The sequence below is a fragment of the Leptonychotes weddellii genome, chromosome 13 (genome assembly GCF_054177405.1).
Source record: "Leptonychotes weddellii isolate Sample4059 chromosome 13, ASM5417740v2, whole genome shotgun sequence".
NCBI lineage: Eukaryota > Metazoa > Chordata > Mammalia > Carnivora > Phocidae > Leptonychotes > Leptonychotes weddellii.
This window is the reverse complement of record NC_138381.1, coordinates 73,969,923-73,997,338: the sequence shown is the minus strand read 5'-3', so window position 1 is coordinate 73,997,338 and position 27,416 is coordinate 73,969,923. Positions and strand designations below refer to the sequence as shown.

The window sequence follows — 27,416 nt, the reverse complement described above, 5'->3', positions numbered from 1 at the left end:
GCCTGGGTGGCTCAGTTGGTTAAGCGACTGCCTTCGGCTCAGGTCATGATCCTGGAGTCCCGGGATCGAGTCCCGCATCGGGCTCCCTGCTCGGCAGGGAGTCTGCTTCTCCCTCTGACCCTCCTCCCTCTCATGCTCTCTGTCTCTCATTCTCTCTCTCAAATAAATAAATAAAATCTTTAAAAAAAAAAAAAAAGAAAGAAACCAGACACAAAAGGACATATATTATGTATGATTCCAGTGATAGGAAATATCCAGGATATGCAAATCCCCAGAGACAGAAAGCAGATTGGTGGTTGCCAAGGGCTGGGGGAGTGGGAAAAAGGAGTGACTACTTAGTGGGGACTGGCTTCCTTTTGGGGTAGTGACAGCATTCTGGAATTAATGCTAACGGTTGCACAATACTGTGAATGTATTAAATGTCACTGAATTGTATACTTTTATGTATATTTTACCATGACTCTTAAAAAAGTAAGAAGGCCGAGGAGGCAGGAACAGGTCCAAGAGAGTAAAGAAGCCTCTGGGCTTGCTGGCTGAGACTGGCACATGGGAACTTGACATTCGTTCACACACGCCCCCCACGGTGACAACCCAGCTGACCATGGTGATGGCAGGTCTCTCCAGCTGCACTCTCTCTAACACCCGAGTTTGGGAAATTAAGTCTTGTCCCAGCACTGCCAGTCCCTCCGGTTTGCAGAAGGCACCTCTGGTTGCCATGCCACCTCCAGTGATGGGTGGTTTTCCCTCTTTTTTTCCCTCCAGAGCAGAGAGAGGGGACATCTCCAGCAGGGCCCACGCTGACTGAGGGGAGCCGCCTCCCGGGCATTCCCAGCAAAGCCCTCCTGACAGAGACTTTGCTGCAGAGAAATGAGGCGGAGAAACAAAAGTGAGTGGGGAGGAACAGGTGGGCCCCTGCTGCCCCGCCTGGCTGGGAGGTGGGACCTTCAGGGAATCCGGATGCAGGTTGGAGATAGAGATGCAGGCCCAGGTTTCCAGCCCTACCTCAGCAGCTCAGCGGCCAGCCCTGGGCAGCTCACATCACCTGTCTGAGCTTCAGTTTTCCCAGTTGGAAAATGGGGCTAATGGTGGTGTATTAGTCAGGGTTCCCCAGAGAAATAAAACCAGAAGGATTTTCTATTTTAATTAAGACACATATTTCAAGGACTTAGTTCACACAGTTGGGGCTGACAAGTCTGAATCAGTAGAGCCAGCCAGCAGGCTGGAAAGTCAGGCAGGAGTAGGTGCTGCAGTCTTGAGGCAGAAGTTCTTCTTCCTCGGTTTTATTCTTAAGACCTGCAACTGATTAGACGAGGCCCACCCACATTATTGAGATTCTTCTCTTTTACTTAATGTCAACCGACTGTAGATGTTAAGCCCATCTACAGAATACCTTCACAGCAACCCCAAGGTTAGTGTGTGGTTGAATAACTGGGTACTGTAGCCTGATCAAGTGGACAGGTGATATCAACTCCTAGTCTACCGTGAGAATGAATATATGTGTTTAGCTCCGCACTCACTTGAAGGAGTATATGTCAGTAAATGGTTGCCCTTACAGTTGGTGTGGGAGTAATAATACCTGGAGTATTATAAATCTGGATCTTTGGGGCATTTCTAGGACAGCTTCATGGTGGTCATTACATTTATCCTTTCATTTACTTATTTCGTATTCACTTGTTCCATGTATTTATGGAGCCACCTGCTGTGAACAAGCACAGCAGTGAACAAGTGGACAAGCCTCCCTGCTCTCCTGGAGTTTACTTTCTCATGAGGAAGACACAAATAAACAAGATAAATAAAGTAAATAGTCTGCTACATGATCATAAACATTGTGAAGAAAAATAAAGGAGGGAGCGTTGGAGATTGAAGCTGAAGTTTTAAATAGGGTATAAGGGGAGGCCTCACTGAGGAGGTAAGCAAAGCCCCAAGGAGGTGGGGGAGTGAAACTTGCAGATCTATGGGGAAGGGTGTTTCAGACAGAGGGGACAACCAGAGCAAAGGCCCTGAGGTAGAAACATTCCTGGTGTGTTTGACCAGCAAGGAGGTGAGTGTGCCTAGAGTGGTGTGAGAGAGGGGAAGGGACAGGGTGTAGGACCAGAGGTAAAGGGGCTCCTTCCCTAGAGTCTCTGAGCCAGACAACAGAAGGCCCAGGCTTTGTATAAACCCTCCCCCAGTCCAGCCGGGGCCCCTCTGTCTCTGCTGAGACACTTGCATCACACCGAAGCTCTAGGCTACAGTGGGCTGGACAACCATCCCAAACAACTGACACAAAGACGGGAAAAAATGCCTCCCCAAGGACAGGAATAGTAAGTAATGGTACTGAGGGAGCACCAGGTACCCCACATCACGCTGAAGATGTCTCATAGCAGCCACGAGGCAGACCCCAGCAGAACCTTATTTTACAGGTGAGGAAACTGACGCCCAGAGAGGCAAGGTCACTGGCTGATAAAGGTCCACACAGTCAGCAAAAGAGCAAGGCAGCCAAATGCCTGAATGTCATGTTTAAGGACTGGTTAAAAAGGCAGAGGTACAGATTACAGGGAGCAGGTGAGTGGGTTAGGAAGCCAGGAGGACCGACTCAGGGACCCAGGCAGGGCCCATGCACATGGGCGTGTGCAGAGCCAGGGTGAGCAGGCCCGGTCTCTCCGCAGGGGCCTTCAAGAAGTACAAATCACTTTGGCAGCCAGACTGGGGGAGGCAGAGGAAAAGATCAAAGTCCTACATTCAGGTATGTATCTCGCACACATTCCCTGGCCCCGTGCACCTCCCCAACCCTGTCAGACCAGGAGGAGGAGTGAGAGGGGACAGTGACTCTATGAACACAAGCTCAGGTAGTCTAGAATCAGGAAGGTGGGGCGGGGGTGGGGGGATGCGGTTTGAGGAGGAAGGGGGTAGATCAGCTTTATACCGTGGGGGTCTGAGCCCAGTCCCTGGAGGCCACATGGCTGTGGAGAGAGGGTTTGAGAAGTAGAATTAAATCAGGGGTGGCAAACTCAGTGCCTGCAGGGGCCAGACACACAACCAAGCCGGTCAGGTTAGGGAAGGCAGTAGGGCAGGGTGGGGTCTGGGGCAAACTGGACCACCTGGGCCTTGACTAAAGAGATGGCCACTGTTGAGCATCAGCCAGCTACTGCCATATGACCCAGTGTCACCAAGCTTTCAATCTTCTTGGAGAAATCAGAAATCTTGAATTTCATAAGAAATTTCTCATAATTAACACATATCTGTTGACTTCATTGCTCCTCCCTGTCTGAACCTTGGAGTGGGTGAGCTCATGGACAGATGGCCCCACCCAGGTCCTGGAGTGACCTAAGGGTGTGGGGCAGCTCATACACAAGGCCATGGGACAGACAGACCCCTACCACTTGCCTGGGGCCTCTGAGCTTCGTAGACTCCTAGAGGGTCATCCTGTCTGCCCTCCAACCAGCTTGAAGCCTCTCCATGGGCAGGAAACTCTACCTGTCACTGGTTCTAACCAAAAGAAAGGTCTTCCCTTACTACCTTGAACTTCATTCTGCCTTCTGAACCCTGCAGAAGGAGTGGGCTCCTGGGGGAGGTGGGAGGTGCTTCACCCTGGCTCTTTACTTTTTCCCAGCGTTAAAGGCCACACAGACAGAGCTGCTGGAACTGCGGCGGAAATATGATGAGGAGGCGGCATCCAAGTAAGTGAAAACCCTGCTGAGGTATGCCTTCTCACTCTGGCTCTCCCAGACATGTCTCCTCCCTCTGATCCTACCAGATATGTCTCTTCCCTCTGACCTTCCCAAATATGCCTCCTCCCTCTGACCCTCCCAGACATGCCTCCACCCTCTGACCCTCTCAAATATGCCTTCTCTTTCTGACTCTTCTCCCTCTAACTCACTGCCTGAAGCACCTATTTCATTAAGCACCCAGTGCTCCCCACCCCCATAGGCACACAGCTGTTCACTGGTCTGTGCCATTCATGCACCATAGACTATAAATGACATTCTGGGTCGTGGCTGAGTAGGGTCTGCTGGGCAGGGACCTCCACCTTACCACAACTTCCTAGAACTGTCTCCACCACAACTCCACAGTCCAACCCTCAGGGGCTGAGTGTCATTCACTTAAATTACTCTGGACTCAGCATGGCTTTAAGACATCATTTATTCCACAAACACTTATTTAGCACCTACTGTTTACCCAGTGCTATGTTGGGTCCCTGGAAGAAACGCTAGAACATGGCCCTGTCCTCAGTCGAGGAGAAGAGACAGACAATAACGGATGATGTATAGTGATAAATTCATTCCTTCACAGATACTACTGAGCACTTACTGTATGCTTGGCACTGTTCTGGGCGCTTGGCGAATGCTAAGAACGGAAGAGCCATGAGCAGCAAGAGAGACTAACAGGGAGGACGGGTCCTGTTATCCAGGGTAGTCCCAGGGGACTTCCCTGAGGAGATGACCTCCAGAATGAGAAGGAGATGGCCATATGGAGAATGCTGGGTTGGGTGCTCTGGACAGGGGGGAACAGCTTGCATGAAAGAAGGCCCTGAATACGCCTAAAGCACGTGCACAGCTTATAGTCACCAAATGCTCCCCACAGGCCTCCTGTGTCCCCACCCCATGCTCAGCAGAGGGGCGACCAAGGTGGATACAGCCTGTCCTGGCCCCCTCAGTGCTGGGAGCCTGGGGGTTGGGGGGCAGCAAATAAACGAATGACCACCAGGGGGTAGTTGAGGGAGTCCTCCTAAGAGGACACTTTGGAGCTGGGTTTTAAAGCTCAGAGTCCTGTCCTCTTGAGGAAGGGCATTCCAGGTAGAAGGCACAGTGTGGCCAAAGGCTGGGAGGTGTAGCTCTGTGGGCAGCTAAAGAGAATAGACCCCTGGCAAGGGCAGCAGGCCAGGCCGCCTGGAAGGGGTGTCGTGCTGAGGCCCCCATCCCATTTCCCCACAGCCTGGGTTCTTTTGTGCCCAGCCCGGTTTCTCTCTAGTAGGAGGGATAGAGGGCAGCCTCCTTAGCCTCCCATTGTGAGCGAGAGCCTTAGGTTCAGGCAGGGGCTGGGGTTATCAGGATAGGCAGGGGTCTGGTGGCTGCCAGAAACCCTTCTCAGGGTCTTATCTTTCTGTCTCAGGGCAGATGAAGTCGGCCTGATCATGACCAACTTGGAGAAAGCTAATCAGGTGAGAAGATGTGTGCTAACACTCATTCCGCCCAGGGTGGGGTTCGGGCTGGGGGGAACCCAATTGATATTTATTGATACCATTGCCATGTGCCATGTGCCATGCTGAGTGCTAGGGCCAGGAGTGTCTGGGACCCTGGGCTCTCGGAGGAAGGAGGAAGGGATGCTGACAGAATACTCAGTAATAGGGTGACCCAGGCAGTAGAAGTTGGGGAAGGGGCACCTGACCCAGACTTGAGGGTCAGGGAGGACGTCATGGAGGAAGGGCCATGTTGCTGAGACCTGACGAATAAATTGAAATTGTAGCAGGATGGCATTCTAGGCCAGGGGACAGCCTAGGTGAAGGCCAGGTGCCCTTCCCTGGCGGCTCCTGTGCAGGAGGCCTCTCCAGCAGGAGGAAGGCGGCGGAGCAGTGACTGGTGAGCCCAGCCCGAAGGCCAAGCTGGGACGTAGGTCTCTCCCAAGCAGACTGAGCGAGGAACCATGTTCCAAAGAGCCTGAGGTGGTGACAAGGGACAAGCCCCAGCTGCTTCCTTCCCTCCCTCCCCACACCACCAGCTCTCCTGCAACCTCCTCCCTTGATCCCAGCCACGCCAGCCAATCACTGGATGGACCCCAAACTTGCTTGGGGCCCCCATCTTCTAGTCCCAGCCCAGGTCCTCAAAAGTCCATGAGCCTCTGCGAGTCCCCATTTTCACATATGTAAATGGAGTCCCACACCCTGCCTTCTTCAGACCTCAGACATGTTGCCGTCTGGGGGGGCAAAGCTGGCAGGAGTCTGAAAGGAGGTGAAGCGTGGCCATGGGGTCCAGGCTGGAGTCTCAAGGGCCCAACACACCTCCACCCACCCTCGGCTCCCTGCAATGCCAGCAGCCAGGGACATGGCCAGGAGGGGCCAGCAGTGTGACAGCGAGTAATCATTTCCCTGTAGGAGCACGCTTTACAGCTGGGTTCTAAAGCCCAGGAGGCCTTCTCTGGACGAAGGGCGTTCCAGGTGGAAGGCACCGCAGGATCAAAGGCCCGGAGGCATGGCTGTGCCGGCTTAAGTGCAGGGCCCACCCACCTGCAGAGGAAATGTGGAAAAGAGTAGCATTTTTAGGGTAGTTTTTTGAATACATAATCCATTTTCATAGTTCAAAACTCAAAAAGGTGCATACTTGGGAAACTCCTGTCTCCTTCCCCAATTCAGCTTCCCAGTTATTCTCCCTTTGGCAGCCTCTCTTACCTGTTTCTAGTGTCTCCTTCTAGAGATCAGTTCACAAGCTCAGGAATGTATCTATTTTTACCCCTTTTTATAACAAAAACCATAATATACTGTACCCACCCTCTCGGACCTTATTTGTTCCACGTGTATATCTTAGAACTCATTCCATGTCTGCATAAAAGAAGTCCATTTATTTACGGCCATGTGGTATTGCCCTACATGGCCACTCCGTCATCCAACCGGGGGGTGGCAAGCTTTCCGTGAAGGAGCAGAGAGTAAATATGCCCAGCTTTGTGTCACGGCCATCCCACTTTGCCATATGTGAAAGCGTAGACCGTATGCGAGCGAATGGGTGTGGCTGTGTTCCAGAAAAACTTGATACACAAAACAGGCATCCAGCTGCAGCTTGCCCGCCCATGGTCTAACCAGTCCCCGACTGATGAAGACCATATTTCCAGTCATTTAACATCATCGTCAATCCCACGGGGAACACCCGTATACAGATACTATTTCAGACATGCATGAGCCACTAAATAGGGTAAATTCTGAGAAGTGGAATTCCTGGGCTGAGGATCAGTGCATTTTTATTTGACAGATGTGGCCAAACTGCCCAGTTTACACTCCCTGCAGTTAAGACAGGGCCGGTTTCCCTACAGTATTATCGTGTGTCACCAAACTTTTGGATCTTTGCCAGTCAAATAGGCTTGCGAAAAGAGATCTTAGAGCAGTTTGAATAGGAAACAACTCTTTTTTAATGTTTATCTTTTCTGAGTGTAAAAGTAAAACCTCATTATAGAAAGTATGGAGAAGAAAATAAATGTCATCATATTAGGGTTTTTTTAATCTGTATTAAGATTGTCCAGAATGTGAACAAGAGGATTCTGGAGCAGAGCAGATCAGTGTTACTACTTACATAGTAATAACCCTGCCAGTTTGCCCCAGTTCTTCCCCCCGGGGTGACAATCAGACATCATCTTGCACGCACCAGATTTCTTACTGTGGGCAAGGAACCCCCACATGTGACTCTGGATGGTTATATAGGAGAGGGACTTTCTGAGAGAGGGAGAAAACTAGCTCCCTAGTGTCATGATGAACAGAAGGGCAAGCATCCTGAGTTTTTAGCATGTGGAATGAAAATACTTCTCTCCATGGGGAAGATAAGACTCGTAACTTTCTAGTAGCTTTAAACCCAGCTTTCCAACCCAGGGGATGTGTCCATGGTCGGGGTCTCATCCCCCACTGAAATGTAAACACATACCTTCAGAGAGGAAAATTACTATGACTTGCTTCACCAGCTGATGTCAGAAACTGACTTCCGGGCTTGTCATTTAGCCCCGTCCTGTTTCAGTCAGATTTGCTTGGGAAGCCCTAGCTGTGCAGAAACATAAAAATATTCCTCTACACCTGCACACCCAAAACCTTTCCAAAAACAAAACTGACTTGAGCCATTTCTGGAACAAGGCAGGATACTAGTAAGTAAACAAATCAATTTAAAAAATAAATTAACAAAATGTGAACATGGATATGTGTGGGTCTCCATGTGCATATAGTAGGTATAGTGTCTTGATTGCCAAGATCAGTGTGAAAGTTAACTGTAATCGTTATGACCTGCGTCACCAACTGAGAGTTAAAATACAGTCACAGCTCTTTTAACAAAGTTAGCCAATTATTGATACCTAAGCTAAGATACCTAATAAGTTGTAGTTTACCAGATCACTTACTTTGCAAAACAACTCTATGAGGTAGTTACTTTTATCATCCCCATTTTATAAATAGGGGAACTGAGGCTGGGCAGATGAAATCTCTTGCCCAAGGTCGCACAACCAGGGAGTGACAAAGTACAGATTTCTCTCAAAAGCCATAAGGCTACATTGTTAACATTTGGAGGCTTCCTTCCAGGCTTTTTTCTTAGAAATTTTTGAGGAGTTAAGATCCACCATATACCCAGTTTGGAAAACTGGCATTCTGATTTAGAAATGTATTTCATTGCCCCCATTTCACAAGAGGAAAACTGAGACCCAGAGAGAGGAAGTGACTTGCCCAGGGGCCTGCCTCAGCTCATGGGCTGGGAAACACTCTGCAGACACTCCATCCAGGTGGCACTAGGTGGCATGGGAGTTGGAGACAAACACCCAGCCCTGCCTGAAGCATGCAGGGGGACGGCAGAAGGCCAGGGTGGGATCCAATGTGGCCCTGCTCACCTTTTAACCGCACTTGCCTCCACTCTCCTCCCCAGCGAGCTGAGGCTGCCCAGCGGGAGGTAGAAAGTCTTCGGGAACAACTTGCCTCAGTCAACAGCTCTATCCGCCTGGCCTGCTGCTCCCCGCAGGGACCCAGTGGGGTAAGGATGGTGGGGGAGCCAGAGGGAAAGGTTGGGAAAAGCCATGCTGGTGAGTATGAATACGCGGATGCCATTTTGTAGATCAGTCATGTGCCTCTGTGTGAAATTAGGCACATGAATGTGTGTGGATACAGTGGGCATAGCATCTAAATTGCCAAGGTCAATGTATAGTTAACTATAATTACTATGACTTGCTTCACCAGCTGAAGGTCAAAATACAGCCACAGCTCTTTGCAAACTCAAGCTTCCATATGTGATTAATAGGAAGTCCAGCATCTTCCTTTGGAGGCCCTCCTTTACCCCCCAGTTGTCCAAGAATGCCAGCAACTTACTCAGGCCAAAGAGGACCATTTCCATGGCCAGATGCCTGGCAAGACTGGGTGGGAGGGTAAGTTTGAGCCATAGAGCAGCAGTGCAGTTTTGGTGGCTGCTACCACATGTCGCCATTGACCACTGGTTCTCAATCCTACCAAACCGCAGTAGGACCACTTAACCAAGATCTGAGATTGACATTCCTATCAGCCACTGGTTCCCAAACATGCCAGAGTGATTCCAGTGGGTTTTTCCAAACAGCCACATGCTACAAAGCACCTGTCTTTAGTCATCAATCCTGAGGCTCCTGTGTTAAGCCCGCTTAGTGCATCTTTCTCCTTCCTCCTGGTTGGTGCCCCTCTGGGGTCCTGGGGTCAGAGGGATTTCAGTCAGAGCCACCCCAACTGACACTTCTGTCCTATGTTAAGAGTCTTCATTGCGGGGTACCTGGCTGGTTCAGTCAGTAGAGCATGCAACTCAGTCTCACGGTCATGAGTTCAAGTGTTGGGCATGGAGCCTACTTTAAAAAAAAAAAAAGAGTCTCCATTGCTCCTCTCCCAGAAAGCCTTGGTTCCTTATGTAAGCTGGTCCACCTTCTCTCCAGATCTCTGCCTACCAAGGGATTAGATTCCTGATTCCTTACATAACGACAGGTCTGCTCCAGGGGGATTTGCAGCTTCCACCCGTGCACCTGAAGTGGCCAGCATACCTTTCACTTCACCTGCCACCCTGAAACACTGACCACCGTGCCCATATCTGTTTTTCTGTTTCAGTGTTGGACTGTGTCTCTGCAAACGTGAATTACTATGAATGTATATGTCTGTCTGTGCCCTTTGGGCAAGTAACTGTATCCTTAATCTAACTGTGCCTCAGTTTCCTTACCTGTATGAGTAAGACCTACCTGATTGGGCTGTTGGGAAGATTACATGTAAAGTACCTAAAATGGTGCTTGGACCTCCTCACTGAGGTCCGTGCTCAGCGAAGGTTTGATGCCACCGTTTAGTAGCAGTGGGGTGTTGGGGCATGTCTCAGGTGGTTTTGCCCATGCCCCGTGTGGTCTCTGAGCACATACGTGACTCTGTGTATCACAGTGACATGTCCATATGCGTATATCTCTTTGATGCTGGGTATTTCTGTGTGTCTGCATGTCAGCGTGAGTATTCCAGCAGGTACTTCTCTCAGGGTGTGCTCTGTTTATGTCTGTGTCCCGGGAAGCAGTGTGTGTATATGTCAGCGTGTCTGGATAGCTGCACAACGCAAGGAGTGAGCACAAGAGAGACTGAGAGCAAGAGAGCGCGTGGGTTCACCTCAGAAGGAATTTGCCAATGGTATTTAATTAACCCCCGTGGAACCCGGCAAATGCCTATGTTAATCAGCCACGGGGAATTTTGCTGGTTTGGGGGTGAGTTTTTCTGAGCCCCACAGTGGCGCTCGATGCTAATTAATTTAATGTGTTGATGGCATCCGCTTCCTGTTTTAATTGGCATTTATCTCCCTGGAAGAAGAGCCAGTATTGGTAGTGGTAGGCTGTTTTCTGCTCTGTTTTGTTTTTTGTAATGCTTCTTTTTTTTTTTTTTTTAAGATTTTATTTATTTGACAGAGAGAGACACAGCGAGAGAGGGAACACAAGCAGAGGGAGTGGGAGAGGGAGAAGCAGGCTTCCCCCCGAGCAGGGAGCCCGACGTGGGGCTCAATCCCAGGACTCTGGGATCATGACCTGAGCCGAAGGCAGACGCTCAATGACTGAGCCACCCAGGCGCCCCTGTAATGCTTCTTAGAGTCATTTGTAACTGCTCAGGACCAGCCCGACTTCAGGTCCTCTCAAACATCAACTTCTTTTTCATGCAGGACAAAGGGACCATTTCCTAAAACCTGGAGAAGCCATGGGGCTTGGGGCTAGGGGCAAATTAGGAAGAGATAGGAACCACCGCTTGTCTGGCCTGTGGCTATGGGGTCTCAGGTCTAAACCTGAGGGTCTGCCTGGAAGGGAGGGGAAATGTGTCACTGGGATAGGACCTGTGCCCCATTTAGAAACCTAAACATTTATCTGTGATGTTACCTCTGCTGGGATCACCCAGTCCCCACCTCTTCCTCACCAGACTCTCTCCTTTTTTTTCGTCCTCTTATAGCAAAGGTTTTTTTGAAGTATAAAGTATATAAGATCAAATGTGCATATCGTTAAGTGTACAGCATTGAATTTTTCAGAGATGCCATAACCAGCATCCAGATCAACAAGTAGAATGTTCCCCACCCCCAGAATACCCCCCTTGTGTCCCCATCTGGGTGCTACTCCCCAACAGGAGCCACTCTCCTGACTTGTAACTGCACAGCTGGGTTTTGCCTGCTTTTGTATCTGATCTTAATCAGATTGCGCACACACACTTTGCTGTCTGGCTCCTTTCACTTCGTATTCTTTTTTTTTTTTTTTTTTAAGATTTTATTTATTTATTTGACAGAGAGATAGCAAGAGCAGGAACACAAGCAGGGGGAGCGGAAGAGGGAGAAGCAGGCTTCCCGCCAAGCAAGGAGCCCGATGCGGGGCTTGATCCCAGGACCCTGGGATCATGACCTGAACTGAAGGCAAATGCTTAACGACTGAGCCACCCAGGCACCCCTCACTTCATATTCTATCTGAGAGCATAGTCCATGCTGTGTCAGTAGTTGTGGATTATCCATTTTCAGTGCTGTAGCGTGTTCCATTGTATGGATGTGCCACGACCTGCTCATCCATTCTCTCGTTGGAGGGCATTTGGAAGCCAGTGGAGGGTTTCCAGCTTGGGGCTGTTACAGAGAGGGCTGCTACGAATGTTAGTCTTGGTGTTCGCACGTGTGTCTTGTGCACGGTACCTGCTTTCCCCACACATATGTACCAAGCAGAAGTGCACATGTCCACCCTTAGTGGACGCTGCCAAGCAATTTTCCAAATCACTAACTTGTTCTTGAACTTCATCACAGTTTAGACACATCTTCCTCCAGAAAACCTTCCCTGCCCACTCCCCACCAGTTTGAATACTAGAGGGAAGGCATCCAGGCTGGTAGGAGTGGCTTGAGCGAAGGCTCAGAGATAGGAGGAGGAAAACCAGAGCCTGTAAGGAGGGGCTGAGTCACTCTGGGGAGCACAGCACCGGGGGGTGGGAGGGAGAACGTGCCACGGATGGATTTCCCGTTTTGTCTGGGATTCAGGGGTGGGGAAGCCAGCCCTCCAGCTGCCTGCCCCACACCTCTTAGCCCCTCAAAGCCCCACTTTGTCCTCAGGATAAGGTGAACTTCGCGTTGTGCTCGGGCCCCCGGCTTGAAGCCGCGCTAGCCTCCAAGGATCGGGAGATCCTGCGGCTGCTGAAGGATGTGCAGCACCTCCAGAACTCTCTGCAGGAGCTGGAGGAGACCTCGGCCAACCAGATCGCGGACCTGGAGCGGCAGCTCACGGCTAAGTCCGAGGCCATAGAAGTAGGTCTTGGGAGAGGAGGTGTGCAGACAGGAGACGGGCGAGGCGTCCCCAGGCAGAAGGACGTGGGCCAGCCTGAAACCATCTTTGTTTCCTCCTCTAGAAGCTGGAAGAGAAGCTCCAGGCGCAGTCTGACTATGAAGAAATTAAAACAGAGCTGAGGTACTGTGCAGAGTGGGGCTCCACCACCCCCAGCCCTCTTTCTTGGTGGGGAGAGGCCCTGGACAAAGGTCATGATCTTCCTCCCTCCCACCACACCCCATTTGGTGATACCCTTGTCTCTCCTCCATGGCAGCCTGGGTCTCAGAACTTAACCACACTTGGTTCTTTGCCCTCCAGAGCCATCTATCCAAGAACTTGCAAGGTGGCTCGTGGTCCATGCGGGAACTGGTGGGGGGTGGTGCTTGCATCAGATTAGCTCAGGCCGGCCAGTGTGGGAGTTTGTTAATGCAACACCCCTTCAGGTATCATTGGAAGCAGTTCACAGTCTGCTACTTAAGGCTTGGTGTTGTCCCGGGTCCAGTGTTATGTAAGGTCCACGGGGTGGGGCAGTTGTTCTCAATCAGGGAAGATGAGCTAGAGGAAGTACCTCTCAAGACCTCTCCCCAAGCCCCGGGAGCTTGGCTGGCCTCGGACTCTCTCCACTTTCTCTGGCAGCATCCTGAAAGCCATGAAGCTGGCCTCCAGCACCTGCAGCCTCCCCCAGGTGAGTGTTCCCGCCACTGTCCCCGCCGTGCAGGCTGCCCTTGAGAGCCTTCTGCCAACCGTGCCCTCTCAGCCTGGCTTCTTGTCTCCCCAGGGCATGGCCAAGCCCGAAGACTCATTGCTCATGGCAAAGGAGGCCTTCTTCCCCACGCAGAAATTCCTTCTGGAAAAGCCCGGTCTTCTGGCCAGCCCTGGTAGGGGAGACGGAATGCTCTTGGGGCCAAGGGGCTGTGATAGGGGCTGCCCATGGGCCTCTGGCCTTCTCCGCGCCCCCACGCGACCGCCTCCCATGCGGGCAGGAGACAGATGGAGAAAAGGGGTCCACACTGAATGAGCAGCTGCTGTGTGGTAGCGCTAGCTGGGGGCTGTCCCCCACAGTATCCACACACACGTACCCCACGCAGCTCACTCGGGCCCTCCCAAGACCCGCCCCAAAGGCTCCACTCATCCCCGAGCCCTGATGAGCAGCGGGAAGAGGTCACAGGGCACACAGAGGGCGTTCACATTGTACACCCGCAGCAGGACTGCTGGTGATGACCCACAGACATTGCGCTCTCCCCAAATCACCTTCTCAGCTGCTCAGCCCTTCTCCCCACACGGTGGCTCCATAACCTTATAGCTGTGTGGCCCCGGCCAAGACTCTCTGTGCTGCCTCTGTTTCCTCATCTGTAAAATGGGGACAACGACGGATCCATTCCATGGGTGCTGTTCACGTGGGGAATGCAAACACGTAGGACGCGTAGGAAGAGGAGGGCTGCAAGGTGGGCAGAGGCCAGGAGTGGGCACCCTGCCGCGGTGGGCATTGGTCCGGATGCCCCACCCTGGGGCCAGGTGCTAACACGTAATGGGTGCTCAGTGCATGTTCTTTTTTTTTTTTATTATTTTTTTTTAAAGATTTTATTTATTTATTTATTTGAGAGAGAGAGAGAGTGAGAGAGCACAAGAGGGGGGAGTGGGAGAGGGAGAAGCAGACCCCCCGCCGAGCAGGGAGCCCGGTGCGGGACTCGATCCCGGGACTCCAGGATCATGACCTGAGCCGAAGGCAGTCGCTTAACCGACTGAGCCACCCAGGCACCCCTCAGTGCATGTTCTTAATGTCGGAGGGAGGGCTCCCCAGAACTGGCGTGTGGGCCGGGCCTGCACAGATGGGGATTTGAGGATCAGAAGGGGAGCTCTTAGTACGGCTGGACGCCCATAGCACTTCTCTCCCCCTCCCCGCCTGCCCTCTCCCCCCACCTTTTCTCCCTGAATTGCTCTCTCATGTATGTGTCTCTCTGCCTCCCACTTTCTGTCTCTTTGTCCCTCTGTCTCTTTCTGCCTTTCATTCTGTCTCTGCCTCCATCCGCGTCTCCTCTGGTTTCTCGTTTCTGTCTGCCTCTCTGTTTCCCTGTCTCTGTTTCTCTGGTGTCTCTCTCACTCTCTCTGTCACTCTCGATATTTCTGTCCCTGGCTTGCTCTCTCTCTCCCCATCACTGTCTGCTTCTGTCTGTCCTCTCTTCCTGCACCTGTCTGTCTCTCTGACAATATAGAGGAGGACCCTTCGGAGGACGATTCCATCAAAGACTCTCTGGGCACGGAGCAGTCCTACCCATCCCCTCCGCAGCTCCCACCACCACCAGGGCCCGAAGATCCCCTGTCCCCCAGCCCTGGGCAGCCCCTGCTGGGTCCTGGCCTGGGCCCTGATGGCCCAAGGACTTTCTCACTGTCCCCCTTCCCCAGCTTGGCTTCTGGGGACAGACTGGCAGGGGACGCACTGCTGTCCAAGCACATGATGCCCCCGGCCACCTTCAAGGGGGAGGCAGGCGGCCTGCTGGTGTTCCCCCCGGCCTTCTACGGCGCCAAGCCCCCCACGGCCCCTGCCACCCCCGCTCCTGGCCCTGAGCCACCTGGGGCCCCCGAGCCTGTGGACGGGGGTGGGGGCAGCGCAGCTGGGGCAGGGGCCGGAACCGGAACCGAGGAGGAGCACCTGGACACGGCAGAGATTGCATTCCAGGTGAAGGAGCAGCTGCTCAAACACAACATCGGGCAGCGGGTGTTTGGCCACTATGTGCTGGGGCTGTCACAGGGCTCAGTCAGCGAGATCCTGGCCCGGCCCAAGCCCTGGCGCAAGCTCACGGTGAAGGGCAAGGAGCCCTTCATCAAGATGAAGCAGTTCCTGTCGGATGAGCAGAACGTGCTGGCTCTGAGGACCATCCAGGTGCGGCAGCGAGGTGAGGGCCCATCCCAAGGCACGGGGGCTGAGGGCGCAGGCTCTGGGCACAGAGCCAAACTCTGCCACCTCCCAGCTGTGTCGCCTGGGGCAAATGACTTTGCCTCTCTATGCCTCAGGTTCCCCTCTGTAAAACAAGGAAATATATCCTCGTTCCCTTCTTCCTGGGGCCTGTGGCTACCCCTTGCTCCCCACCTGGCCCTAATGGGACAGCTCAGGCTGATCACTGTGGGAGAAGGCTGAGCCCAGGGGCTGTCCTGGCAAGTAGGTACTTCCTGAGGACCTCCAAGCCTCAGTTTGCCCATCCATGAAATGGCCTGGGTTCCTGCCAACTTGCCAGACTTGACTTTTAGGGTAGCCCATGTGAATGGCCCAAGCTTTGACCTTACAGACACACCTGAGCTTGAGTTCCAGCTCTGCCACTCACGTACTGGGTGACCTGGGGCAACTGACTTTAGCTTCTGTGCCTCGGTTTCCCTATCCATCCCCATCTGTCAGCCTCCTCTGAGGGTTAAATGAGTATAAATCTTTCAGCAGGGCCCCTGGAACATAGTAACTGCTTGAGAACTATTAGCTGTGGTGGTGGCCATCGTTGTTGTTACCATTGTATTATTATTATTAGTTTAAGCCAGAATCATTTGTAGATCCAGTTTGTCACACAGACTGGCTAAGTGGTGGTCTTGCCACACACACTCAAGGTCTCCCAGCCCTGGTCCTGGAGCCCCTGAGGGAGGAGGGGACCCACCCTTCGCCCTGCCCAGCTCCAGAGATTGACCCTCAGCATGCAGGTCCCCACAACAGATGCCCCCTTGCCTCCCCCAGGCAGTATCACCCCAAGGATCCGCACACCAGAGACAGGCTCGGACGACGCCATCAAGAGCATCCTGGAACAGGCCAAGAAGGAGATCGAGTCCCAGAAGGGGGGTGAGTGCCACTGCCGTAGGGGAGGCCTGAGGCCTCCGGGACCTGCCCTGAGCAGGAGGTGCGCCCTCGTCCGCCTTCGTCTACCACAGCGGGATTGCAAGCAGGTCAGAACCTCTTTGCCAACCAACCTGCAGCCAAGTGAGGCCTGGAGAGCCGGGTCCCTGTTAGTATGGGAGCCACTAGCCATGTGTGACTATAGCCACTCAAATTACTTGAAGTTAAATAAAATTACAGCTTCAGTTTTTTGCACAGTGACAAGTGGCCGCCATATGGGACAGCCCAGCCACTGCCGCCGCCCTGGTCTGGATTGTCCGGGTGTCTTTGACTTTGAGGAGACACAGTGATCGGTAATCACACAGGAACTCTGCCAAACACAGAGGCTGAAGCCTCCCCCTCCTTCCTGCACCTCCACTTCCTAGTTCCCAAAGACCCTGTTCTCCTGGCTTCCTCCTGCCTCCCAGTCTATACCTTCTGCACTTCCCAGGGGGCCCTGCGTTAGCCTCGTAGTGCTGCTGTTCAGCCACAAACTCAGTGGCTAAAAACAACACAAACTGATGGTCTTACAGCTCCAAAAGTCACAGGTCCACAGTCAGCTCCCTGGGCTAGAGGTAAGGTGTCGGCAGGGCTGCGTTCCTTCTGGAGACTCCAGAGGAGAATCCATTTCCTTACCTTTTCCAGCTTCTAGAGGCTCCCACATTCCTTGCCTCACGGCCCCTCCTGCAGCCTCACGGCCAGCATCATAGCAGCTTCCTCTCTGCCTCTGATCCTCCTGTTTCCCTCTCACAAGCACCTTGTGATGATGTGGGGCCGACCCACATGACCCAGGATCGTCTTCCATCTCAAGATCCTTAACTTAATCACATCTGCAGAGTCCCCTTTGCCATGTGAAATAACATAGTCTGGGCCCAGGGAAGCGGATACCATTGGGAGACCATTATTTAGCCAACCAGAGTGTACTTTCTCCATCAGGCCCTCTGACTTTCCTATCCTTCCTAGATGAGTTAGTCCATTCCTGGAAGTTCCATCAACACCCAAATCACCCCCTCTCCAGGCCACACCTCTCTCGAGAGTTCCAGAGCCCTAAGCCAACTGCTGGCTGGACATGTCCACCAAGGGCCCCACTGGCATCTCAGACTCAGCGTGTCTGAGATGGAACTCACTGTCTTCCCCTACCCCTCACTCACTCCCCAAACCCACCAGCTCAAGGCTGGGAACCTGTCACAGATGGTGCCAGATACCCAGGTGGGGTGAGAGGCCATCCTTGACTGCCACCATCATCACTTGCTGGGACCATTGCATTAGTCTCTTCACTGGTATTACCAATGATATTCTAGGTCCCACTGCAGCCCATTCTCCACCCAGAGGCCAGAGGGATCTTTCTAGAGCATACACATGGTCATGTCACTACCTCAGAATCCTTCCACAGCTCCCCATTGCCCTCAAGATAAAAATGCCAACTCCTCAACAAGGCCCCAGGCCCTATGGTGTTGACTTCTCCTGACTCCCTATACCTCTTGAATGAACTGCTTATAGCCATGTCCATTCTCATGCTGTTCCCTGTGCCCCTAATGCCATCCTCACCCCTGGCCAACTCCTGCGCATTCTCAACAATTCAACTCAGAAGTCACCTCGTCTAGAAAACCCCCCACCCCCATCCAGATGGACTGGATACCCATCCTCCTTGGATTCCCCACAATCACCTACATTGCTTGATGCAATGGAGCCAGAGTGGCCTGGCTGTCAATTTTGTCTCTGCTGTTTATTAGCTGTGTGACCTTGGGCAAGCTTCTTAGCCTCTCTGTGCCTCCATTTTCTCATATTTAAAATAGGCACAATATTAGTACTTCTTTCTTAAGGTCGTGTGAAGATCAAATGAAATCAGTCCTGACGAGCACTCAGCCTGGGGGCCTGGCATGTAGAAGATGCCCCTGAAAATTTAGCTATCATTAGAGTTAACATCATCATCGTTTTCGTCTCTTGTTACATTTGTTCACGTTACAAATACCTCTGCTGATATGTGTGTCCCTCCTACCAGTCTGAGGGCATTTTGCAGCCAGGGACCGAGTTGCATCCCTGCACCCAGCACGGTGTATCGCCAGGCCATGTAGACGGTTGCTGACTTTGAAGCGGATGCTGGCCTCCGCATTCCCACTTTGTGGTGTCTGCTGCCCCCTGGTGGCAACTCGGAGCAAAGTGTCCTGATTCCCAAGTGTCAGATTTTGTGGCCGAGAGCCAAGTGTTTCCCAAGGGCCCTCCCTCCTGCCTGGTCCCTGGTGAGGGGCAGAGGAGGCTCACCCTGCTAGGAGCCTACACTGCCCCACCCAGATAATCCACTGAGGCCCTACTCTGTACAGTTTAATTTCTTTCTTCTTGAGCTCCTGTGGCAAGAGAGACAATCATTCGGTAAACATTGGTTAAGCGTCTACTGCGTGCTGGACACAAGGTACAGCTGTGGATGAGACACAATATTGGAGTATAAAGAACCATGAGAAACAGATTAATCAGACTCTCCCACTAAATAAACGGGACAGCTGAGAGCAGAGAGGGGGAAACACCTCACAGTTACACAGAGATTGAGGGAGAACCCAGGTCTCCTGACTCCCTATACAGTGCACTCCCACAGCCCGGGGTGGGGGGGGGGTGTCAGAAATAAGATAGCAGAGAAATTAAAAAGACAACATCAGGGGCACCTGGGTGGCTCAGCTGATAAAGCGTCCAACTTTTAATTTCGAGCTCAGGTCACGATCTCAGGGTAGTGAGATCGAGCCTCGAGTCAGGCTCCATGCTGGGCGTGGAGCCTGCTTAAGATTCCCTCTCCCTCTGCCCCTCCCCCCCATGCACACTCTCTGTCTCTAAAAACATAATAATAATAAGACAAAAGGCAACATCATAGCAGAGTGGACCAGCCAGGGAGCTTTCCATTCAGGGTCTGTGAAGAGGTAGCAAGAGAAAAAAACGCCTGGGTTCTTGCCCCATGCCCCTGACAAGAGTGAGTGCTACGCAGAGAGCAACTAGCAGACTCCCGGGGAGGAAATGAATATGGCTGACTGCTAACTCGAGAGTTCTACTCTCAGAATTGAAGGAAATATCCAGGATGGGGACAAAGATTTATATCCTTTATTGTTGTTCACAACAGTGACAAACTAGAAACAACCTAAGCATCCAGCAGTGGGGGAATCGGGTAAATAAAGCAGAGAATATCCCTTCAAGTGGCATAGGCAGCCATCAAAGGTAGAACTTTTAATCATGAGAAAAAAATACTCGTGTTGATACTAAGTGGGCACGGACCAGGCTACCCTCCCACATCAAGGATGATCACCCCATGCATGCGGTTAGAAAGCAGGCCAGAAGGCAATACGTGAGGCTATTTCATGTGGTTGCCTTTGGCAGAGAGATTAAATTCATTTACCTGGCTGGCTTTATTGCAGTATCTTCACAGTATCTCCAAAGCATGCTTATACTGATGCTGGGAACATCTTTGCCCTTCAAACCATGCCCTGACCCTGGGCCTCTGGCCACCCTGTCACCCTCCCGATAGGTGAGTCCAAGAACACAGCGGCCCCACTCAGCATCACCAACGGCGCAGCCCCCGCCAGCGCCTCGGAAGATGCCATCAAGAACATTCTGGAGCAAGCACGCCGCGAGATGCAGGCGCAACAGCAGGCGCTGCTGGAGATGGAGGCAGGCCCCCGGGGCCGCTCAGTGCCTCCCTCGCCCCCAGAGCGGCCGTCGCTGGCTGCCGTGAGCCAGACCGGGGCCCCGACCTATGTCAAGCAGGAGGACAGCAGTGGCGGGGGCACCAGCAGCTGTACCACACAGACGTCCCTCACGGTCCTGTCCCCCGCAGCCTTCGTGCAGAGCATCATCCGGAAGGTCAAGTCGGAGATCGGAGACGCTGGCTACTTTGACCACCACTGGGCCTCGGACCGCGGCCTGCTCAGCCGCCCCTATGCCTCCGTCTCGCCCTCCCTCTCCTCCTCCTCTTCCAGCTACTCTGGACAGCCCAACGGGAGGGCCTGGCCCCGTGGGGATGAGGCCCCCGCAGCCCCTGAGGATGAGGCGGCAGGGGGCGAGGATGAGGCCCCCAGGCTGGGCGAGCTGAAGTCTGAAGGGGGCGTCCCGGAGGCCGGCAGCGGTGGGCGGCTGGCCTACTACCCTGCGTACGTGCCCCGCACGCTGAAGCCCACCGTGCCACCCCTGACCCCCGAGCAGTACGAGCTTTACATGTACCGGGAGGTGGACACCCTGGAGCTGACACGCCAGGTCAAGGAGAAGTTAGCCAAGAACGGAATCTGCCAGAGGATCTTTGGGGAGAAGGTGAAGATAGTGGGGCCCACCCCCAAGAATCTCAGGGGGCCGTGGGGCCCATGGGACCTGGGGAGGGAGGACCACCTGAGGACCCAGCCCCCAGCGTTTATGGTCTGGAAAGAGAAGTTGTGTGTATGAACAGAAACAAGGCAAAAGCAGGATTCAAACCCAGGTCTGCATGACCCCAAACCCTTTCTCCTGCATCTACCTGTCCCTGGGTCCTGGGGGAAGGGTGCCATAGGCAGGGCTGACATTCAGTCCTATGGATGTTCAAGCAGTGAAATGCTTGTGTCTGGTTAGGAATAGCTACTTACCTCCCCTCCTCCAGAACCCTCCATCCCTCTCAGTGGTCCACCCACTAAAGGGTTAAGGCTCAGCCCAGCCAGGGGTGCCCTGCAGTACCAGTGGTTAAGTAGTTTTTAACAGGACCTCTGCGCATAGCAGAGGAACAGGCAAAGGGTCAGGTGAGCTGAGAGATAGGAGTGACCTAAGTGGAAGACACTGGAAGACTTCCTGGAGGAGGGGGCATTTGAGGGCTCTTGAAGTCAGGAAGGATTCTTACACGTAGGGATATCTGGAAGGGCATTGCCGATGGGGGGCATGGCCCAGGCACACAGCAGGCACCTGGGAAATGAACAAATCAAGGCAGCCCTGGTCTCCCAGAGAATCCGAGTGAACAGTGGTCCCTACGGATCTCGCGGAGAGGGAGGGAGGGGAGGCCAGGGAATGGCCCAGGAGCCTGCCTCCCTACCCTTCCTGCTCCGCCCATCCCCAGGTGCTGGGCCTGTCCCAGGGCAGTGTGAGCGACATGCTGTCCCGGCCGAAGCCCTGGAGCAAGCTGACGCAGAAGGGGCGAGAGCCCTTCATCCGCATGCAGCTGTGGCTCTCGGACCAGCTCGGCCAGGCCATCAGCCAGCAGCCCAGTGCCTCCCAGGGTGAGTGTGGTCGGGGCCCTCTCGTAGGATGCTGCCAGCCCCCCAGAACTGCCATTCCCAGCTGCCATTTCCCTGTTCCACCTTTCATCCTTCCTTCAACCAGAATGCCCTCTGTTGGTGGTTTTAGACTCTAGGTGGCGCCAGGGTTCCTAGAGCAAGTGGAGAAAATACTTTGCTTGCGGAGCCGGAGCCGCAACACCCCATCCCCTGACCGGAGTCGCTGACTGACCTCTTTTTCCCAGTGATGCAACACGCAGCCTCAGAAGCCTTAGCACAGAGATTTGGGCTGTTATCCATCCATCAGTGATGCACAGGCAGGGTGGGGTCTGAACGTTGGCTGGGTGAGGAAACTGAGGCTCAGAGAGTTACCCAAAGTCACAGAGCAGAGGTGGAAGGACGGAATCCAGGGAGGGACTCTAGGAAGCCCACGTTCCCTCCCCCACAACGACCAGTGGGCAGGTCAGTCGGAGTCCAGGTAAGGTGCAAGTATGAACAAGAATACTACCAGAAACATAATGTCAGGCAGCAAAAGCATCCCAGGTGATGGTGTTTATTTTAGAAGTTCATGCCCACAAGACAAGACAGCACATTGTTGCAGCATTGGCTACAAGCCTGTGCTTAAAATGTCAAAAAGAGGGGCGCCTGGCTGGCTCATTCGGTAGAGCATGTGACTCTCGATCTCAGGGTTGTGAGTTCAAGCCCCATGTGGGGCATAGAGCTTACTTAAAAAAAAAAAAAAAAGAGTCAAAAAGAGCCACCACTCACCAGCCCGGGAAGAGGGGTTCCATGGGGGAGGGGAGGGCTCTGGCTGTTTCTGTTGCTTTTTGTCTTTAAAACAGAGAGATTTGAAGCAAATAAGGGAGCGTTAACATCTATTAAGGGCATGGACCCAGGGAAGGGAAGGAAGATTTACGTTTTCTTTTCAGTATATTTCTATACTTTGAAATATTTTATAATCAAAAATTTTAATTGAAAAACCCTGGTCCATCAGGCAGGTGTAAGGACCAATGCAGCCGTTCTAACGACATTTGTCACACACCAGGCTGAGCACTTGCAGTACCTTCATCTTTAATCCTCACATCAGGCTTGACCAGAGGGACCATTTGTCATTCCCACCTTACAGAAGAAGAAATGGAGGGTCTGAGTAGCACAGTGATGTGCCCAAGGTCATTGGCCAGTTAGTAGCAGAGCCAGGATTAGAACGCAGGGCTTTTAGCCATTAGGGTCCCTGGGAGTGCCTACCCCAGAGCCCACAGCTGTGAAAGAGTTCCCATCTTTGTGTTGTGTTGTAATTAATCTGTTTATTGTTGTAAAACTCATCATTTACCATTTGAACCATTTTTAAAGTGTACGATTCAGTGGCATTTAGTACATTCAAAACTTTGTGCAACCCCCAGCTCTCTCTCACCCCAGGACATTCTTCTCACCCCAAAAGGAACCCTGTGCGCATTAATCAGTCATGCCCACTCACCCCTCCCCCAGGCCCTGTAACCACCAGTCTACTTCCTGCCTGTGTGGATTTGCCTCTTCTGGGCATTCATACGTTATGTGGCCTTTTGTGTCTGGCTTCTTTCACTGAGCATCATGTTTCCAAGGCTCATCCATGTTGTAGCCTGTCTCAGTACTTCATTCCTGTTTATGGCCGAATAATATTTCCATGTACAGATAGACTGACTGCCTTTTGGCGATTGTGAATAATGCTGCTGTGAACATTTATGTACATGTTTTTGAACACCTGTTTTTGATGCCTTTGTATATATACCTCAGAGTGGAATTGCTGGGTCGGATGATAATTCTGCAACTTACTGAGGAGCTTCCAAACTGTTTTCCGTAGTGATTGCACCCTTTCACAGCCTGGGCAGCAATGTGGGGGGAGGGGGTCCTATTTCTGTACATCCTCACCAACACCTGCTGTTCTCTGTGTTTGAAGCCATCCCCGTGGATGTGAGTTGGCATCTCATTGTAGTTCTGATTTGCATTTCCCCCAGGTCGAATTGTTTTGGTTTTTAGAAATGTCTTTGTAGTGTAAGGATAGGGTTATGCTAAGACAGTCAAGAATGGCGTTCCTGGTGGAAGAACAGCACAAGCAAAGGCTGGGAGGAAGGATCCTTCTCAGATTAGGAAGGGAGTGAGGCCAGTGAGCGTGGACGCCTTGTGGACCAGGGGGTTGAGTACGGACCTGTTCCAGCCCCCGTGTTGTCCATGGCCCGGGGAGTTGGGGGTGAGCCGGATGCCAGGGGAGGCTTCCGAAGCATGCCCCCCCGCCCCAGCTGCCCACCAACAGAGCCTAGGTCAAATAACAGGCTCTTCAGCTCTGCGCACAATGGTCTACATGGGTACTGCAGCCCCTTGTGTCTGAGGCTTGCTCCTCAGAATTCTCTAGCTCCCCCCACGTGGTCTCTGACTTTCCCCCACTGAGTCTCTCCCACCATCGTTGTCCTTTCTCTCCCCCTCCCTTGTCTTTCTTGCTGCCTTTTTCCGCTGTGTCTCTTTGTCCCAGTCTCTCCCCCCATCTCCTTCTTTCCCTGTTCCTCTCTCCCACTCTGCACCTGTCCCTACCCTGTGTCCCCCTGTCGCTTCATCTCTCTCCTTCCATCTCTCCCTCACTGTCTCTCTCCATCATGACCAACTGTCCTGTTTGCCCAGGACACAGGACTTTCTGTACTACAACCAGCAAAGTCCTGGGCAAACAGACCAGGTGGTCACCCTGCTGTCCCCGCTCTGCCCTGCCAACATCCCTTTCCAATGCCCTTGCTCAAGCCCCAGCCAACCTGACTGTTCGTGTTCAACCTCCCGGCCCTTTATAATTAGTGTGTTCCTCCTGATAGAGTTGATTTCTGAATCTTTCAATAATTTTGTCAGATGTGGTCCTTGAAGTCTGAGTAGTCAGAAAAGGCCGGTGTTCTGCCTGGGGGCTGGCTGATTTCAGGCTCATCATCTGGGTCTCCCTCCATCTCCTCATCCCGCTCCCTCTCTAGTTGGAAATCTGGCCCTTTAGGAGGGGATGCAGTGTTCCAAGAGGCAGATGCCTTTGAAGACCCTCGATTCTCCTCCAGCTGAGCCCAGCTCCTCTCCCATGCCAGTGATGGATGGACCCTCGAAACAGCCTCTTGCTTTCCCAGGCTGGCCCTTCCCCACCAGCTCTGTGTCTCTGCTGGTGACAGTGACAAGGGACGTGTCAGCTCCAGCATCTCACGGATGCCACCTGAATGAGCCCGATTTGGGGGCGGGGGGAACAATAGTGTCTTCGTAATGCCAGATGTGGGCTTCCAGCTCCATGAGGCTGCAGTGCCATTGCTCAGAACTTTGAGGCTTCACTTTGCACCTTGCAAGGGAACACAGGGGTCCTGGCCAAAATTTACTCACTCAACAGACTTCTGCCCAGCACCTCTTTCCTCCTTCCTCCCCAGGCTTTAGAACTCACCCATGATTAACGTGTGTTCCCGGCCTGCCAGGGACTTATAGTGGATAAGAGGACAGTGTCGGATATAAGCAGACCTCAGCTTGCCACTACTAGTCCCTGTGTGACCTTGGACACATTGCCTAATAGCGCTGAGCCTCAGTTTCTTCCTCTATTAAATGGGATGACATGGTAGCTACCTCCTAGAGATGGCATAAAGGTCACTTGAGATCACATAGCATTATTCTGGGCATGTAATAAGTACCCAGTAAAAGGAAGTTTTATTAATTATCATCATCATCTTCGTCGTTGTCATTGTCATCTGGTAAGGGTGAGATCTGGCACAAGAAGGAAATTGTAGTGAAGTGCAACAATGTAGTCAAAGTGCTATTATACCTTAAAGGTGTGCACCTCAGGGAAGGGACGTTTGGGATTGGGTCTTGAAGGATACATAGGAGTTCAAGGTTAGGGAGAAGGCCTTCAGGATGGCAAAGGCATAGGGGCTTAGAAGAGCCTAGAAGGTTGTGGGGGGAGGGGATGATTGGGCTGTGAGAGTAGCTCCAGGTCTGTGGGATGGGGTTCCTACAAGAGAGTCCAGAGCCTTAAGCACTAGGACAAGGAGAACACATTTCTTGTGCAAGGGTCAATAGGGAGCCATTTAAGGTTCTGGAACATAGTAATCCACTTGCTTTCCACAGGGAAGGAAAAATCCATCCAGAGCAGAGGCTCAGGATATTCTTTCTGAAATCAAACCACTGCAGGATGGTTGTGGGGCTCTTTTCACTTCCTAGCCATCATACATTTTTATACTTAACAGATTTCTAGCAGGCAGCAGCCAAATGTCTTGAAGAAGAGGAACCTGTTTCTAATTTGCTGGAAGGTACCATGCGCACCAGCACTGGGATTCCTCAACCCTCCACCATGGTCCCCACCCCTTTAAGGGCATCTCCTCAGGCACCTCCCCCCCCCTCTGGCCCGGAATAGTCGGGAGGCTCAGCTCATGCCTGAAAGCCCAGTGGGAGGCTGACTCCTCAGGAGGTGACCTGCATTGTCTCATGGAGTCCTCTTGAGGGCACCGCTCGGAGGAGGGCTGCTGTAGGCATAGTGCCACATGCTCTGCGGGGCCATTTAACAGATTCAGGGACTGGGGGTCTGGCAAGGTCGTCCCACCCAACGTGCCTTCCCAATGGCCTTTGACAAATGAAAACCATGGCTTATAAACTCACTTTTTAAATATGCCAATGTGCCGTGGACATCTTTTTCTTTTTTCAGCTTTATTGAGATACACTTGACATAGTAACATTGTGTAAGTTTAAAGTATACAGCGTGATGATTTCATAGGCGTATATATTGCAAAATGTTTACCACAGTAAGACTAGCTAACGCATCCTTCACCTCACACAATTACCATTTTGCTGTTCTGTTGGGAATAGTGAAGTTCTACTGTCATAGGAAGTGTCAAGTATATAATGCTGAATCGTTAACCATAGTCACCACTCTGGACGTTAGATCCCCAGAACTGACTCATCTTATGTGGACGTCTTTCCATTACGTTATTTTTCATTGCTTCAGGAAATCACCATATTTTATTTAGTTAATCTCTGGTGGTTGGGTTTATAGAGGGTTGCCAACTTACTTTTTGGAACTTTTCATTTTTGTAATTTTTTTTTTTTTAAGATTTTATTTCTTTATTTGACAGAGAGAGAGATAGCGAGAGCAGGAACACAAGCAGGGGGAGTGGGAGAGGGAGAAGCAGGCTTCCCGCGGAGCAGGGAGCCCGATGCGGGGCTCGATCCCAGGACCCTGGGATCATGACCTGAGCCGAAGGCAGACGCTTAATGACTGAGCCACCCAGGTGCCCGGAACTTTTCATTTTTGAAGTAATTTCTAATTAATTGAAGAGTTGAAACAATAGAACAACAGACTCCCTATACCCGACACACAGACTCACCAGTTGCTAATTTTGCCATGTTGGTGCCTTTCTCTCCTGACCATTGGACATACTAGTTCATATCATGTCCCTTTACCCCTAAACGCTTCAACAAGCATTTCCCAAGAATGAGAAACCTGATAATGATACAATACCATTGATGTAGCCCACTATCTATATTCAGGTTTCTTTGGTTGTCCCAATAATATCCTTTATATAATTTTTTTTAAGTAAACTCTATGCCCAATGTGGGGCTTGAACTCACAAGCCCAAGATCAAGAGACTCCACAGACTGAGCCAGCCAGGCACCCGCCCCATCCTTTATAAAATTTTGTTTCTCCCTGTCCAGGATCAGAGTCAGGAACACTTGTATTTTGTAGTCATGTCTCTTTAGTCTCCCAATTTGAACAGTCTTCTGCATCTGTTTGTTTTTCAATTTTGATATTTTTGAAGACCAGAAGCCAGTAATTCTATAGACAGCCTCAGTCCGGCTTTGTCTGCTGCCTCCTTGTGATTAGGTTCAGGCCATGCACTTGGGGCAGGAATATCCAGAAGTGAAGTGAA

The 27,416-nt window shown here is 52.0% G+C and overlaps 2 protein-coding genes across 9 annotated transcripts in view; one reads left to right on the top strand and one right to left on the bottom strand.

Annotated features, from left to right (window-relative positions):
• CUX2 (cut like homeobox 2) overlaps window positions 1–27,416 on the top strand; it is a 254,233-nt gene that overhangs the window by 216,349 nt on the left and 10,468 nt on the right. For 6 of the 7 annotated variants that reach the window (XM_081802222.1, XM_081802220.1, XM_081802224.1 and 3 more), the window contains 13 exons: window positions 763–886; window positions 2,649–2,725; window positions 3,593–3,659; window positions 5,092–5,140; window positions 8,580–8,684; window positions 12,252–12,443; window positions 12,545–12,603; window positions 13,099–13,147; window positions 13,220–13,340; window positions 14,676–15,356; window positions 16,178–16,279; window positions 19,818–20,596; window positions 21,363–21,522. In XM_081802222.1, coding sequence (XP_081658348.1) covers window positions 763–886; window positions 2,649–2,725; window positions 3,593–3,659; window positions 5,092–5,140; window positions 8,580–8,684; window positions 12,252–12,443; window positions 12,545–12,603; window positions 13,099–13,147; window positions 13,220–13,340; window positions 14,676–15,356; window positions 16,178–16,279; window positions 19,818–20,596; window positions 21,363–21,522 — 2,565 coding nt within the window. The remainder of the gene's footprint in view (window positions 1–762; window positions 887–2,648; window positions 2,726–3,592; window positions 3,660–5,091; window positions 5,141–8,579; window positions 8,685–12,251; window positions 12,444–12,544; window positions 12,604–13,098; window positions 13,148–13,219; window positions 13,341–14,675; window positions 15,357–16,177; window positions 16,280–19,817; window positions 20,597–21,362; window positions 21,523–27,416) is intronic. The other variant, XM_081802221.1, reaches the window with a different exon arrangement.
• HVCN1 (hydrogen voltage gated channel 1) overlaps window positions 1–27,416 on the bottom strand; it is a 542,590-nt gene that overhangs the window by 507,109 nt on the left and 8,065 nt on the right. The window lies entirely within an intron of this gene.